General features: G+C 41.3%; 1 protein-coding gene across 1 annotated transcript in view; it reads left to right on the forward strand.

Moving 5' to 3' along the window:
* The first annotated feature begins 4,418 nt into the window (after window positions 1–4,418).
* ARHGEF3 (Rho guanine nucleotide exchange factor 3) overlaps window positions 4,419–17,117 on the forward strand; it is a 31,537-nt gene continuing 18,838 nt past the window's right edge. The window contains exon 1 of the mRNA XM_082487854.1: window positions 4,419–4,621. Coding sequence (XP_082343980.1) covers window positions 4,526–4,621 — 96 coding nt within the window. The 5' untranslated portion in view covers window positions 4,419–4,525. The remainder of the gene's footprint in view (window positions 4,622–17,117) is intronic.

Raw genomic sequence — 17,117 nt, forward strand, 5'->3', positions numbered from 1 at the left:
TGGGTGAGGGAAGAAAACCAGAGGCAGGCAGGCAGCCATTCAGAGTCTTTAACTTCTTGGCATACCAATATTTTAACAAAAATTAATTGTATTTATCTGATTTTTTTTTCAACAGCTTGGCAAAACAGACTTTACTTTTAATAGGAAAAGCAGTCACATTTAGCATATCAGGAGGAAGAAGGTAATTGAGATCTGGGTGTAGACATCTCAAAATCTTTCTGTTTAATCACAGATTCTGCATTTCTGCCCAAAGGCAGTTAAAATGTGTTGGCAAAGATCATGTTAAAACAAAATTTACGCAAAACAACAAAAACACCACCTCAAATCTTTAAACAATGTCGTGGGTTTTCTTCATTAGAGTTCAGCTTTAATTAATGATTTTCTGTTCCACTGAACTCCTCAAAGCCCATGACTTCAATGGTTGAAGATTCTTCACTCCATTGGGCTTTTCCATATTTAAACGTTTAGATTAAATGTTTTTCAGTGCCTTTTGCTACTGCTTAGCATAATGGCTTCTTAACTATTCTTTAAAAGGAAATAGTTTTTTTCATTGTTGTTTTTTATTCTTTTGCTATCATATTTTGGATCCCTTGAGAAAACTTTAATCAACTGCATTTTAATTTTAAAATTACTCTGATCAAAGCTATATGAATTTCAAAGATTAGCGTAAGATGAAAAGGAATTCTAGCCACATATGAAGATATTTTTAAGGTTCAAACCCTGAATATTTCAAAGGACTTTGCCATGGAGACAGATGCTTTTGCAATAGTTACTTCAGTATTAATTTGGAATGTGTGAGGAAACTAACTGAAGGCATGGGGTGAACAAGACAATCACAGAACAACTGTGGGTGAACTTCAGTCCTGAACCAGCTCAATGGTGGTAGGCACCTTTCTTAAGCAGGGCTGTCCAGAGTTACCAAATAGTTCACTTACTTCTCCCTGACAGATAAGTAACTGTCAGACTTTGGCCTAGGTAAATAAATAAATAGAAAATCCAAACCAAAAAAACAACCAAAGCTACAAAAAACCTGTTCCGGAAATAGCAAAACTGATGCACCAGTCTGCTGTGCAATCTAGTCACTAGCATTGTGTTTTCTGAAATATTAGTTTGTTTTTTGAAAGTGCTCGCAATTCAGATCTGATTTTTATAGCGTTAGTGTATATTTGTAGTCTATTTTTTTTTTTTTTTTTAATCAGTAGACTCCCTTACAAGATTCCTCAGTGGTATCACTGAAACCTTTATTTCTCCAGCTATGTAAGTGGATGTCACCAGGGAGTCTTTCAGCCACAAGTTCATGAACTGACATTCGGCTCTGCTTGGGCGTGTGCACACACACACAATACAGTGACTCCTAATGGGCAGTCGCTTTGCAATCTAAATTAATGTAGAAATGAAATGTAACTGTATATCAGTACTGACTAAGTTTGTAAGATCTTTCAGAATGGACTCTGAATGCTGTATTTGATACACAACACAGAAGGGACTCAATACCATAACTAAACAGAGTTTTGATTATGAATGCACGTAGGATGCTACAGACAAGTTCAGTACTCTGAAAGAGAGAATTGTTTGAAATTGTACCGTTGTGTTATTCCATCAAATAATATGATACTTATAAAGTCAGGTGCTATTCATCAGTGAACTTTGGGTCCAAATTTCAGTTCTAAAACCTCTCTTGCGCTCTTCTGGTGAAGTAAGCAAACTTCCAAAGAGTCTAATGAATCCTGTTTTAGACGTTCATTGAGGTTTATCTTGTAGGTGCAAGATGCTCTGAAACTTAATGCTATGAAGGTCCTGCTTATTTTTAAGAGTCATATTCCTCTCAAAACAGATTTTTCTCTTGTTTCTCAAGATGCTTAGCCAAACTGAAGCACACTGGCCTGATTATTGGAGAAATGACAGAACGTCTCTCTCAGCATATTTTTTTACGTGTATCACCCAAAGTTCATTATTTCAATCTCCAAACTGGTACACTCTTGTCCTGTGTGAAGTGCTCTTTATGCTGTGAAGCATGATACAGGATTAGAATGCATTGAGGAGAAGCCCTGAAGGCATTTTGTCTGATTTAAGTGAAGCTGATGTTTAAAATGGCGTTAGTATACACGTTCATAAACAAACATACCCAGATGGTATTTGAAATCAAGGCTTCTTGGGCTTAAGTGGCTACACAGCAGCTGCAGCGTTCTCAGGAGGTTCTCGACCATTTTATGCAACCTGTGTGTATTGGTGTTTTCATGTGCTTCCAATGCAAGGAGAATCTGTCCAACGTTATCAGGTTGTGCTGAAAGGTCTGGCCTCTGAATGTTACACTGAAGAAGGCTTGCAAAAATGAATGCATGTTCATGTGAATGAAATAATTGTTTGTAGCCTCAGAAATCCTCTGGTAAGACAGTGGCGTGGTTTAGCCCCATCCAGCAACAAAGAACCGTGTGGCTGTTCACTCCCTCCCCACCCCTGGCGGGATGGGGGGACAATGGGAAGAAAAGGGCAAAACTTGTGGGTTGAGATGAAGTCAGAACAGAACAGCAAAGGAAAGGGGAAAACAACAACAACAATAATACTGATAGAGGAATGTGCAAAACACAAATAAAATCAAATGCTACATTCTTTTCATATTTTTTTGAAATATGGAAAGGAAGGGGGCTGCAGCAAAGATTGATGTAACCTAATACCAAATCTCCAAGGGTTTAGGGAAAAGTACAAAACAGAAATAGGCTGTCATGATGTTCTCCCCGCCCCTTCCCCCTCCCCCCCCAAATTAATCTGAAGCACCTTTTTTCCCCCTGTATTTGAATGCAGTGAAAAATCCTTCCCTATTTGTTTTCCCTGTCATTCATGGTTTCCAGATCTTTTTCACACCTGCTCTGATTTCTGTCTTTTCATCTCTGAAATGTCCTGTCTGCTTAACTGTTCTCTGCATGAAAGCTGTTCAATGCCTCTTGTCAACACTTCTGCTTTCAGCGAGCCTTTTCCCATCCTGCTATGATGATGTGGAGTGTGGCACTGCACATAACACTCAAAATGTTCAAAAGTCACATTTTCTTCTAGAATAAACGAACATCTGGAAGTACTGATAACTTTGTTCTAGCAATTTTCCAGGAATTGTGGGGTTGGGAAACCAGTGGGGTTTTTTGTTTTATGAGCAGACTACTACAAAATAGAGAGGTCTGCGTAACAGGCAGCAGGAGACCATCTCTGAGTCTGCTGAGGTTGTTCCTGAAAAGGCCTAGGAGGATAAGTGTGAGAGAGATTATTTGTTTGGGGTATTGATGAAGTAAAAGGAAAGTGTCCAAACGAGGACTATGCCATTTGACTAAGCTTATTCTAAAGATGTCATTATCTGATTAACAACCTTTAGGAAAGCAAATCCTTGTAAAGCAATATCCATCATACAATCTGCCTTTAAAGCCAGTTAATTCTTTCAAACTCTGTGAAGTTATTCTTGGTTGTCCTGCTTCCCTTTGGCTGAAAATATCCTTCCCTCCTCCCCCCGTCCAGTTTCCTACTCAGTTTCCTTTTCCTTGTCTCCCATGTACTCTTTTTGCCGGATCGATCCCGTGTTGCAGACAGGGCCCCTAACACTTCCTCTCTCTTTTCAGGAAATTTTCCCTACCTTTGTCCTAAAGTAGACATCAAACAGAGCTTGCCTGGCTGCACAGGCGCGCAAATGCCCTGTGAGATATGTTAGGCAAAGGTGTTTTTCCCCTTTCTCGGTTTACCCTGTGAGATATGTTAGGCAAAGGTGTTTTTCCCCTTTCTCGGTTTGTTACAATGAGGGGTGCGGGCAGGAGAGCTCTTTGACTAAACAATAGCAACAAAAGTGGAACTTTAAAAATGCAAGAAACAAAGTCCCGCTTGCCAGACAGGAAAAGGCATCAATATGGGTGAACAAAATAGGGGAAAGGAAAAAATAAAAGCGATGCTGTATGTTGTGGCAGCGTAACAAGATGCGGCATTCCTCCTCTGATCAGCAGGAGCATTGCACGCAGAACGTAGATGCCACTGCCATCCACAGGACTGCAGTCTGTATTTGGGACACGAGTACTGTGCCATTTTGGGACTGCTGTTAGCAGCCAGGCCGCCCGGCGCTGCTCTCGGCTCCTTCGCTGGCCGCAAAGCCCGACGCTAACTGACTTGCAGTTACCCTGCGAGAAGCAAACAAGGACGCCGGCGTAAATTTTCCGATTTGTACTGGGTGGCGTTGATGCTGCGCGGTCAGTAAGGGAGAAGGGGTACAGCGGCGGGGAGCGGGGCCCGGGTGCCGCCGTCGCTGCCCCCCGGGGCGGGGCGGGCGCGGGGCGGGGCGGGGCGGCGGGCCGCTGGCCCGAGTCTCGGCGCTCTGCCCGACCCGCCTCATTCGGGCGCGGGAGCTGTGGCGGGCGGTGCTGTGCGGAGCCTGGGGCAGGACATCGCGGGCACAGACCTGCCGAGTGGCGGCGAGGGGAGGCTCCGCTCTGTCTTCACGGTTTGTACGCGGACAGGATCAGCTGTGACCCCCGAAACCGCTCCTCCTGCAGCCACCATGGTGGCCAAGGATTATCCTTTTTACCTTTCCGTCAAGAGGGCAAATTGTGCCTTGGAAGTGCAGACAGTGACCAGCCCGGCTAAAGAGACTGAGGTACTTAATCTACTGGGGATACGGTCGCAACTTGATTTTTCCTCGTAGTGTGATCTGTATTGCCTTGGGGAAAAGTAATGTGCTTTGAAAACAGGCTGCTATGTATAGATACCTGGTTTGTTGAGGCATCCTTTACCGCCCTCTCGAGATGTTGAACTTTCCTTTGAAATAAGGCAAGGAACAAAGAATCTAAATTTTTGTCATCTGTTTTTTAAGGCATTAAAATTAATCTTTTAAGTAGCTAATTGAGAAACACCTGGTTTAGACATGTAAAGTCATTTATTTGTTTTCTATTCCAGTGCTAACCATTACTTACAAATTCTTAAACTTACGCAGGAACTGGTTATATGCTTTGTTGAGCAAAGGAAATTTGGGAAATGGTGTCTCAAAGCATTATCTATCTTTTCCTCAGCGGTAGTAAATCAAGAAATCAATACAACAACACAGTTAACTGAAAACTGCTCTATCAGCAGGTTGACTATTCTGTTTCTTAAAAAGTATGAAATCCTTTTAAGTGACATTAAAAATCTTACTCATTAACCCAAATTCAACATATTCATTTGCAAAATTTTCATAAACAGTGAAACTCTTCTGGAACAGTGTTCATGAAAGACTTAAATATTTGATACTTTAGGTTAATGTTGCTTTGTGTGCTTGTTTGGAAAGAAAACAGTGACCTTCAGGATTCTGTCTAGCTGTGCTGGAGGAAGGATAAAATTTCTCTCTGGAAGTTTTTATCGCTTGATTATATAGCTTCTTCGTTAGTCTTGTTTGCTGAGTAACTTGAAGACAACTTACTAAATTGGGTGCATTTAATACAACTGCATCAAAGATTAATTACCTCCAACAGTTGAATAGATCTAAAGTAAAAGTAACATAAGCCAAGTTACTATTAAATTGTGGTGCTTAAGCTAAGAACTAATAAGAAGCTGCTGCACGCTTGCTTTTCAGTGTACTTTTATGTAAAGGGATTTAATTGTAGCAGGTTACGAAGGTGGAATTTTTTTCAACAGTGTGTTTTTGAAAATTAACACCCTGAGTGTGTGTGTACATATGCATCTATGTTAAACACAAGCTGTTAAGTACCAAATGGTTCTCTTCGGGGTATTCATTTTATTAACTGTAATATTAAAGGTTTTAGCCTTTACTACGTGAAGGGTTTTTTCTAAATGAATAGAATTGTCGCATATGAAAAGTTGGAGTGTTCCTCTTACAGTTAGGAAAGGCAGCTTAATTATAGTCAAATTTCAAAGAAAAAGTCTCAGTGAAAGCTTAGGGCATGAGGAAGTATCCAATAACAGATGCAATCAATCAAAATTACAACGTGCAAACAGTTGGTTTGGATTTATAATCTTTCAGTCTCTGTTTTATATGAATAAGAAAATGCACCCTATGCTATCAGGCTGTTTTCTGAGGGTATGGTGGACTTCCAGCTTTCTGAAAAATAAACTTTTAAACATTTCTCCTGTTTGTTTTAGGAGGGTGTGAAGAGACCACCTGCCACTCAAAAAATTTGCTTTAGGAAGCAGAAATAAAACCTACTTTTTGTGAAAGGCACTGTAAGGATAGATGTTGCAGCCTGTTTCTTTGAAGTCTGTCAATGTGGGGTGGGGGGGAAATCCATGTTTCTTCTCAAGCTGTAATGTTAAGTTGTTCTTCCACTGGTTAGTATTTACATGTCTAAATAAAGCTATCGGGCGCCTTCTACCACAATTTTGTGTTACTACACCAGAGTGCTAGCTTGTATGGGGGTTATGAATTTGTGGCTTTGAAAACCAGGGTTTCATTTTAATTATTAACATGTGAAGTTGGTTGATTTATTTAATAACTTGTGCATAAATTTTGATATGTGCGGAATAGAACAGATTTTCTGCCATATAGATGATGTGTTTTGGTTTTAAATCAGAACTTGTGATTGTAAAATATTTCCTCTGACTTATCTAAACGATAATCTTTTAGTGTTTGTTTTGAACAGACACAAAATACAGCCTGGAAGTTCAAGTACAATAGTATTTACATGGGATGAAATTCAGCCAAAAATTTGAGCGTATGTTGAACTGTTAAAATTTTCCCAGATTTCCAGCTGGCTCTCTGGATAACAAGCTGAAGCTTACGGGCAATAGGTTAGTTCTTCCTTATTCTTGGACTTTACTCGGAGCCTGCAGAGCAGCAGTGGAAAACCAGAAATGTGTTTGAGGAACAAGTCAGTGGCACAACAGAGGACAGGGGTTTTCTACTTACAGTCCTTTCTTTAGGCCACACTGGCTTCCTTGGCATAAACGCCGTAGAATTAGCACAGTCACAAAAGAATGACAAATAAAATGTCTGAAATGTATGTGAACGGTAAAAATCTGGATTCTGAGAAAAGACTAGTGTACCTCTTAGTCAAAGTACAATTATCATAACTAACTCTTTCTAAATGCAGTTTAAGGGCAACAAAGCCCTTCTGTGTCTGAGGAATGAGTAAATATAGGAAAATACTATAGGGCCTTTACATACATCATTTCATACCCCACATAAAATAATGTAGTACAATTCTAGGTGTAAACAGTACAGAGGTGTTAGGGTCTTTCCAAATTTTTCATAATAGAAAAATAGAGACAGTAAAACTTGACATTTGCTTGCTTTGAGGTATAAAAAGCCCCATGTCTTTCCCAGTGATCTCTATATACACACCGTTTGCTATGTTTCACTGGTTAAAGCAGCTCCCTTATCACCCCCAAAAAGAAACAAAGTGAAGGAGAGCCAGTGGATGAGCAGCAGATAAGAAAGAGCTCACACAGTCACAGAATGAGGTTTAAAGGTCTGGGAAGTCATGGGAAGACATGAATTCCTCAGAGTAAGGATGTTCTGGTCTGCTGTACAGAATCTAACACAGTGCCTGGGTTTAGGCTCTAAAACGGTGGCATAGAATTCCTTTGTGTCTCCAGCATGTTGTATGTCTGCTTACAACCCTTACGCTGCAGAAATCGTAGACCTAAGAATCAGAGCTGTTTGCAGTCTGTCTTTTCTTGGTCTTTTCTTGTCTCCTGATATCCTCACTGTTTTGATGTGCAGGGCCATGTTTAATTTGGCGTGGGTAGTGCAGGCAAACTAACCTGCAGGGTAACCCAAAGGCCTTCAGGCCATGGCACATCATTAACATGAGAACCAGGCATGGAGCCAGAGGGAGAGGGGCCAAAAAATTGAGATGAACTGCAAGTCATGAATTTTCTTTGATCTTCATAAATGTATGTACTTCATTTTCAATGAAATATTAGCAAGCTGCAGTTTTGAGATAATTCAGGTAAGTATGTGTGGTGTAACTGCAGTGAGCTAAGTGTGGAAACGTGTCAAACCCCCCACTTGGAATTGCTGATCTGTTCTGCTTAATGGCAATTTGAAACAAACAGCTTGCCTTTATTTTTCCATTCAGCAACTTGCTGTATGATGTCTGCTTCTTAATTGGCCGTCCAGCTCCATATCCAGTTTGTTCCAGAATGGAAAAGGTTGGTCATAGGTTGGCTGTACGGGCGCCTTCTAATGAGAGGAAACGCAGAATTTAATCAACTCTACATCGGTTGTCTGGGTTTTCAGAATTTCTGTTACTGGTGTTAATTCACCTCAGCGTGAGGTTTTTCTGTTAATTGGCCTTAATTTCCTAACTGCTGCTAGAGATACTGATGTCTGGATATTGCAGAGAAATGACCAGTCAAGATAGCTGGATGCAACTTGTCCTTAGGCTACTGCCACTTCGGTGGTTCTGTCTTGAGTATGGCAAATGAAATCCAAGGTCTTACAAGCGGGGACTACCGAGGGCAGCCTGTTTGCAGCAAGGAGCCAATCTTCTATCACCACATGATGCGCTGGCGTGTTGCAAACTTCAGCTGATTTTCTTCGACTGAGAATACTTCACCACTTCTCCATATGGCTTTTCATTGTATCCTGACTATCATTTCAGGGCCTCTTCTTTATAGCACTGTGATTAAAACAAAATATCTCTGGATTTTTGTTCATTTGCTTGCTGGTTTTGTGGAGACTGGCAGAGGAGGAATAACAAACCTCCTCCTGCTCCCATCAGAGCGTGTGGGTGGCGGATGGAACCTTGTGGATTTGAAAGAAAGTTGTGACGCAAACAATTTATTGGCTGATCAACTTGCCTTTATGTATTAGTTTACTTAAATCACTTAATAAATTCTTCTTGCAGTTTTACTAGTGGGATGCCTCGCCCGGGTCTTAGGATGGATTTGTGTGGATGATTAGTTACCTTTGTGTAACACTGAACTATATTTCGAACTGCTTTAGAGTCACCTACTTTGTTTTTCTTGACCATCAGCCTCAGCTCTAGAAGACTGAATGTTCTGGAATTTCCCAGTTGGAGTATTTCTAAGATACTATAAAGCAAAGGCACATTCTCTGCTGTTTCAAATATCAAAAAATATAGTCTTTATTAGCATTAATAACAATTGAGAATGTTGTTCTAGATTTAGATTTGCTTCTCTCTGAAGGTGCAAAAAGCCCGAGATGCCAGCTTAATTTATTTTTAGGTTAAGTGTTTGCTGTATTAAGAGCCTCTGTTGTAACATAGGTTGTTTTTTTCTATTTTAACCTTCATTGTTTGGTTTGGTTTTTTTTTTTTTTTTTTTTTTGTCCTGCTGAAGGTTAAATACTGATAACATCCTGTGGAACAGATCTTGAATGTGTTTTTTTTTTATTAAACTCCAAGTTTTGTGGGCATTTATTAGAACTGTTTAATCTTAGGCCAATTTAACTAGTAGCAGACTAATAAAAATAATAATGTTGGGCTTCCTGCCATGACAAATGTTGACTTACCCTTATAAAGTTGACTAAAAACTAATAACCTTTAAAGTAGAGGAGTATGGAAATTTAGCGAGTTACATGAAGTCTGAAACAGACTGGTTCTGTTTTAGTTTGCTGGCACTGCTCGTGGATTATGTTTGAAACAAAGGTTACTGTACTGTTTCAATTTATACTGTCTTCCATTTATTAACTGTTAGCTCTTTTGAGACTAATTTAAGTTAAAGCATTTTGCCATAATGAATGCTCCCATCGCACAGAATGAATGCTTTGGATATCTGTTTGTCTTGGTTCACAAACAGAAAGCTTATCAAAAGGGGGAAAAAAAATAACCACCATATTTTTTTTATAAAATGTCAAGAAAGTTAGCAACTCCAAATCCAGAATTACTACAGTAAATAATTATCTCGGAACTTGTTGAACTCCAGTAAGTCAGGATGTTTTTAACAAGCATTGCCAATTTCAGTGGTTCTGTATGTGGACTGAGAGAAGGTTAGTTTCCCTTTGAAGGTAAACGGGGTAAATTCTAATATTCTAAAACGCGAATTTCCTGTACCACTTTTCACATAGCACTTATTTTCTGGTTGCCTTAAAAATCTCTGTAAGTTCCTTTTGTTGCGTTTGTTTTTAAATACAATCAGAAAAATCAACACAATGTGGTCACAGCGGTGCTGCAAGTGGGCTGAAGACACAGATGTAATGACCCCGCAGGGAAATGTTTTTCCCTTGTTTGTCAAATTCAGCACCAGTTCTCTGGAGGGAGACTGTTGTTGAACTTGCTGATAAGCGATGGGAGAGTCGGGTGGAAAAACAATCATACCAGCAGTGAACATACGTTTGCTTTTACTGTTCACTGGGAGGAAATCAGTGGCTAAGCTGGTCGGGAGCACAGAGTGAAAGAATTTTGAAGTGAGGTACTGAAGCAAATGAAGACCTTTTATGTGGCACCTTGACTATTACCTTGTGTTCTTCAGTGTGTGTTATCCAGGTCATAGGTTCTGCTGTTCTGCAGGCAATATAAAGGGAGCTCGGCCTAGTTCTTCTTGTTTCCATTCCTTCTGTTTGTTAGGAAATTAAAACCAATCTTTTGCTAGAGTAGTTTATCCGTCAAAGTGTGACAATTAAGCTGTGGGTGGCTTTGTTGAATGACAGAGTATAGAAAACTAATCGATATTATTAAACGAATTTAACTTGCTCTGACACTTTGCTTTACACTTTGGGAAAATTCCATTCTTTACATATACTAGTGTTAGAATAGTTTTATTTTGTGGATGAAGAGCATGAGAAGTGTTAGCTTCTTCCCCTAAATAGCCTCCTAGAAGCTTTTCATATCTAGGTAGGTACTGTGTTGTTGGCTACAATATATCCAATTATTAGGTGCCGGTTTCACTAATGAAGAAATAAAAATAACATCGACTTAGCTTGTCAGTACATTACAGCTAATGCAAGTGCCTAATTCTTCAAAGAATCTTCTGCTTTAACATGCTCCTGTGGCTGTTGAATTCTTAGCTTGCCCCAGGAGCGGGTGCTGTATGCCAAGATTTGGCTTTTAAATGGTAATCTGTATGTATTAGAGGCAAAAATAATGATACAAAAGTTATCTTTTTGCCAAGATGATGTTGTGTTGAAATGACCATATCACAGTTTTAAAAAGCAACTCCTCGCTCAGTTCTACAAGGCAAAAAGACTTAAATTTTACTGAAGAGGGAGTTGGCAGAGGATGGCTTCCCGGTACCTCTACAGCTGAAGCTGCTTGCTGTACGCGTTTCCCAGCTGTCCAACAGCAGAAGACTAATTTTTTTGAGAGTTACACATTAAAAGCTAGAGCTTTCCTTTCTTAACCAGCAGTCTAAACTATTAGGTTAGAGTTTAATATGTAGAAGATACTAGAAATACAATTGTATGTATATATAGGATCTGCAGAATAAATTAGAAGGAAGAAGCAATCTAGAGCGCTGTGTCCTTCATGCCACATTAGAATGGTGAGGCACGGCTTCTTTGAAACTTTTTATCTGATAGTTTCCTGTCCAAAATCGGTGATAATCGGTGATTATGCCATTGTGATTACTGTACTCTATCTTCTTATGAATTCCCCAGAAAAGTATATGATAAAATTACACTCTCTCAGAAGGACATAGAGCTTGTTTGAAATGTCCACTGTACGATTTCCGGAACCATGCAGATTTTGGACACGGATTTGCTTGTTTTATCATTTTTTTTTTTCACCGTTTCAAGAGTTCTCTTTGAGGCTGCATATATACACAGTATTTCCAGCTTTAATTTTTTGGTCTCTGAATTCAACTGTTACCAAAGTCATCTTGAGTTCAAATATACAGCTCCCTCCAAAAGCCATCTGCTCTTTGTTCTAGCCTAGTCAGGTATTAATTTGACTTCACTTGACTGTTCAGCCTTTGAAGTTCCTGCACTCATGTTTCCCTCGGCTTTATTTAGCCTTATATCAAATTTAAAGCCCTGTCAGATTAACATTACTTGTTCACATATACCAGCTCCACATTTTGGAAACTCTGCCAAACTGTAGTCTGGATCTTTTGTTTTCCAATTTACTTCCCGTATTGTCTCGTCAAGTCTTTGTGACTCTGAAAATGCAGTCTAACACTTTGTTTTATTTTAAAACTCTGAAATTATTCTTTAATACCAATAATAACAACTTTAAAAGGTCAGGCAAAACATTGTAACTCTTGAATTTTTTGTGTCATAACTTGGCCTGGTTCCCAGACTGGACAGGTGATGGTTGTTGCAAGTGGATCCAACCACTAAATCCCATCTCAATCCCATCTGCTTCTAAGAGTTCCCTGAACTGGGAGGGGGAGCAGGAGGAGTAATGACTGTGGGTAGCTCTGAGTCTTCTGAGCACACTCAGAGGTACGGACCCGGAATCTGATGTTCATTCTAGCTGGACAATGTGTCCTTACTGGAGCCTCTTCATGCTGGGCAGACACTGGAATCGCACAGTTCTGCGTTCCCATGTGCTTGGATTCATACCTGAAAAAATTTTTATGATTGCAGGACTCCTGGTTAACTGGAAAACCAGAGATTTTTCAGAGGCAAATTAGTAGAATCGTGAACAAATGTACTCGGAATTCCTAACCTCAAGCTGTTTATTCTTTTTTTTTTTTTTTTTTCCCCAAAAAAAAAAAAGCTTGGGAAGCAGCATCTGGACTGCAGCTCCCTGATCTTATTGGACTAATGTGCAAGTGCAGATTCTGGTCATTATCTCTCGGTAAAGCAGAACAGTTCACGCTCTCCTCTCTTTCCATTTGATCTGTTGGTTCTGAAGAACAGAGCCCTTGGTGAGAAAAACAACCATCTGTTTAAAACTTACTTTTTTATGCGTGCGACTGTGGAATTTTTCCCTGTCCAGACCATTGGCCTCAACAGTTTGTTCAGCTTCTCTGTGGTGCTGGTGTGAAGGCAGCGTAGCTTGAGAGTGAGGGTAGCGATGAAAGGGGAGGTAGAAGCAGAATGGATGTGGAGCATGCAGCAAAAATACTGTGATCAAATGTCTAAGGTTCAGTATTACTATCTTACAGTTTCAGAATTGCTCTGGTAGTGCTATATTTTCAGTGTTCAGTCAAAGCCTTATCTGTACAAACTTCATTATTCCGCAGTGGAGAGGGTGACTCAGTGCTGATTGTTCTTCTTGTTAGACTTCTCTGGGGGAGATGACACCTGGAACACTAAGGTTTGATGGGTTTTTATTTCCAGCTTAACCTAACAGACTTCCTGGGAAGGTAAGGGAGCGACTCATTCTGGATCTCATCTCCAAACACGTTGAGGAACAGGAAGTTATTGGAAGTGGTCAACATGGATTTACCAAGGGTAAATCATGCTTGACCAATCTGATAGCTTTCTATGGTGTTATAACTGGTTGGCTGGATGAGGGGAGAGTTGTGGATGTCATCTACCTTGACTTTAGCAAGGCTTTTGACACTGTCTCCCATGACATCCTCCTTAGGAAGCTGAGGAAGTATGGGCTAGATGAGGTGACAGTGAGGTGGATTGAGAGGTGGCTGCGGGACAGAACTCAGAGGGTTGTGATCAGCGGCACAGAGTCTAGTTGGAGGCCTGTAACCAGTGGTGTCCCCCAGGGGTCAATACTTGGTCCAATTTTGTTCAATATATTCATTAATGACCTGGATGAGGGGACAGAGTGTATCCTCAGCAAGTTTGCTGATGATACCAAACTGGGTGGGGTGGCTGACACCCCAGAGGGCCGTGCTGCCATCCACCGTGACCTGGACAGGCTGGAGAGGTGGGCAGAGAAGAACCCAATGAGGTTCAACAAAACCAAGTGCAAGGTCCTGCACCTGGGGAGGAAGAATGCTAGGCACCAGTATAGGTTAGGGGTGGACCTGCTGGGAAGTAGCTCGGAGGAGAAGGATCTGGGGGTTGTGGTAGACAGTAAATTATCCGTGGCCCAGCAATGTGCCCTTGTCACCAAAAAGGCCAATGGAATCCTGGGCTGCATAGGGAAGAGTGTGGCCAGTAGGTCGAGGGAGGTCATTCTCCCCTTCTACTCTGCACTGGTGAGGCCACAACTGTCCAGTTTTGGGCTCCCCAGTTCAAGAGGGACAGGGAACTGCTGGAGTGAGTCCAGTGAAGGGCAACTAAGATGATTAAGGGCTTGGAGCATCCGCCTTATGAGGAAAGGCTGAGAGAGCTGGGACTCTCTAGCCTGGAGAAGAGAAGGCTGAGGGGAGACCTTATTATGGCATACAAGTATCTCAAGGGTGGGTTGAAGGAGGATGGAGCCAGGCTCTTTTCAATGGTTCCCAGTGACAGGACGAGGGGCAATGGGCACCAGTTAGAACATAGGAAGTTCCGTTCAAATACACGGAAAGACTTCTTTACGGTGAGGGTGACAGAGCACTGGCACAGGCTGCCCAGGGAGGTTGTGGAGTCCCCTTCTCTGGAGATTCTCAAGACCCGCCTGGATGCAGTCCTGAGTAATGTGCTCTGGGCAATCCTGCTTTAGCAGGGGAGTTGGACTAGATGATCTCTAGAGGTCCCTTCCAACTCTGAAAATTCTGTGATTCTGTGTGATTCTGTGACTGTTTCTAATGTGCTTCTAACTTCACGTTAGAAGTATTCAGAAACCTTTAATCATAATTAAGAACTTCTGATTAACAAGATTTACTTTGTCTTAATTGGTAAAGATGTAAAGTCTTAGACTCCTGAAATTATTGATTCATTATCTTAAATAATTCTGTTGGACAGAATCCTGTAATAATGCTCATCTCTTTTAATAAGATCAAATTCCTAATTTGAACTACGTATTTTAGCTGGTTTTAATTCTGATCAGATTTTTCGGTGCGAAGATCAGAATATGATACACTACCTGAGGAAGCCAAAATGGGATGTTGAGACAGAAGGAGTAGGACCTCTGCAGGCCTTCACAATCACAACTTTCCTTTGACTGTTGGGAGACGTGCTGACCTCTGGTGGCTTACAACAAGAAGGTCTAGAAGAGCTTAACGTTTTTGATGGTGGCTGAAGCGCTACTGTGTGCCCCCTGGAACTGTAGGCATCCTTCGTTAGGAGACAGCACAGGTTTCAGAGAGCCTCTGGGCTGTCTGGCATGAAGAAAGAGAAATCCTATTTCTTTTTTTCACTTCCTCTCACTCTCCAGGAGAAAAAAAGGTGATTTAAGTTCTTTTTACTCAGGCTGATTTTCTCCAAGATAATTTGATGCTGTGCATCCATTTTCACAGCTGCCTGAAGTTTATGTGCCCCACACTGCAGAGCAAATTAGGTCCTGGTCTGAGTGCTTAGCCTGCAGGCTTTGAGTAGTAATTAATAAACTTCAGCTGCAGTAACACACAGTGTTTGGAAGTATTCAAATAAGGATAAACTGACTTGCCGTTCCTTACTTAGTTTTAAACATTACTTAGGAAGTTAAGTTGCAATGCACTTAAATGAAATGCTGCAGAGATGCAGTGAAATACAGATTTACTTCTCTTGTGATTTTATTTGCTGTCAGTAGACTCCTCAGAAAATTATCCAAGGGCTTCTGGGCTTAGTTTTGTTATAAACTAAGACTGAAAGACTGTAAAATTGTGAATAGATCACAATATGTGTGGAAAAGGTCTGTAAGAGTATGGGGAGCATTTAACTTTCAAGCAAGATATGGCTATGATGTTTTATGCAAAAAAGCCCAAATTTGATCTATGAGTGTTGTCTTTTGACTGTAGAACATATACGTGGGAACAAAGTTGAAAGATAATAAAAAGGGTACAGCAGTAAAGAATCGCAGAATGGTCAGGGTTGGAAGGGACCTCTGGAGATCATCTAGTCCAGCCCCCCTGCCACAGCAGGTTCACCTAGAGCAGGTTGAACAGGAACACGTCCAGGTGGGTTTTTCAATATCTCCAGAGAAGGAGGCTCCGCAGCCTCTCTGGGCAGCCTGGTCCAGTGTTCTGCCACCCTCAAAGTAAAGAAGTTTTTCCTTATGTTGAGATGGAAATTCCTGTGTTCCAGTTTGTGCCCGTTGCCCCTTGTTCTGCCGCTGGGCACCACTGAAAAGAGTCTGGCCCCATCCTCTTGACACCTGCCCTTTAGATATTGATAAGCATTGATGACATTCCCTCTGTCTTCTCTTCTCCAGGCTAAACAGACCTGGGTCTCTCAGCCTCTCCTCATGAGAGATGCTCCAAGTCCCCTGATCATCTTTTGTAGCCCTCTGCTGGACTCTCTCCAGCAGTTCCTTGTCCTTCTTGAACTGAGGAGCCCAGAACTGGACACAGCGCTCCAGATGTGGCCTCACCAGGGCAGAGTAGAGGGGGAAAATAACCTCGCTCAACCTGCTGACCACACTCTTTTTATGGTACCCAGGGTACCGTTGGCCTTCTTGGCCCCAAGGGCACATTGGTGGCCCATGGTCAACTTGTCCACCAGGATGCCCAGGTCCCTCTCTGCAGAGCTGCTTTCCAGCACGTCAACCCCTAATCTGTACTGGTACATGAGGTTATTCCTCCTTAGGTGCAGGACCCTACACTTGAAGGAGAAGTCTTCTGTTAATCCTAATCCCCCTTTCCCTATCTTCTGGAAAGTCCACCCAGTCTTGATTTCCAGATTTTGCTTTCAGGGTGTGATATTTATGTCTAAGTAATCTTTGCTGCTAAGGTAGAGCTGGTAGCAAAACCTGGGCTGCTGGCATAGCGCTGCCCGACTCAGTCTGGGACTTCCTGTCCTTTCACTGCAGTGCAGCACAATTCATAACAAGCAGGCTCTGCCATGGGATATTATTATTTGTGCACCAGGACTGGCATTCTAAATAATAATAAAAAAGAAACAGCTGATGGCTGAGCCACCAGTTAGAGAAGAATTACAGTGGAATCTCAAAGATTTTTCTTCTTTTTTTGTAAGATGGGGGGTGGGGATGGTGATGCTGTAGATAAGTATGCTGGTGGTACTGCAATGACGTAAAAAAAGTACTCCTTCAAAAACCCGTGTCAAAGACAAGATTGCTGAAAAGGAAGGAATATGAATAGCAGTGCGATGGTGAAGATAAGGATGTAACTTGATTTAGGCTGCTAAAATTTTTTAATGCTAGGTTTCATGTGTGATGGAATACATTATTTTTGCTAGAGGGTTAAACACTTTGTCCTTCATCTCAGCCGGCATTTATGGATTTCCAGGTCTGCCTGCTGAGAAGAAAATTAAATATGTAGCTGCTTCT

This window comes from Vanellus vanellus (assembly GCF_965231255.1).
Source record: "Vanellus vanellus genome assembly, chromosome: 9".
Taxonomy (NCBI): Eukaryota; Metazoa; Chordata; class Aves; order Charadriiformes; family Charadriidae; genus Vanellus; species Vanellus vanellus.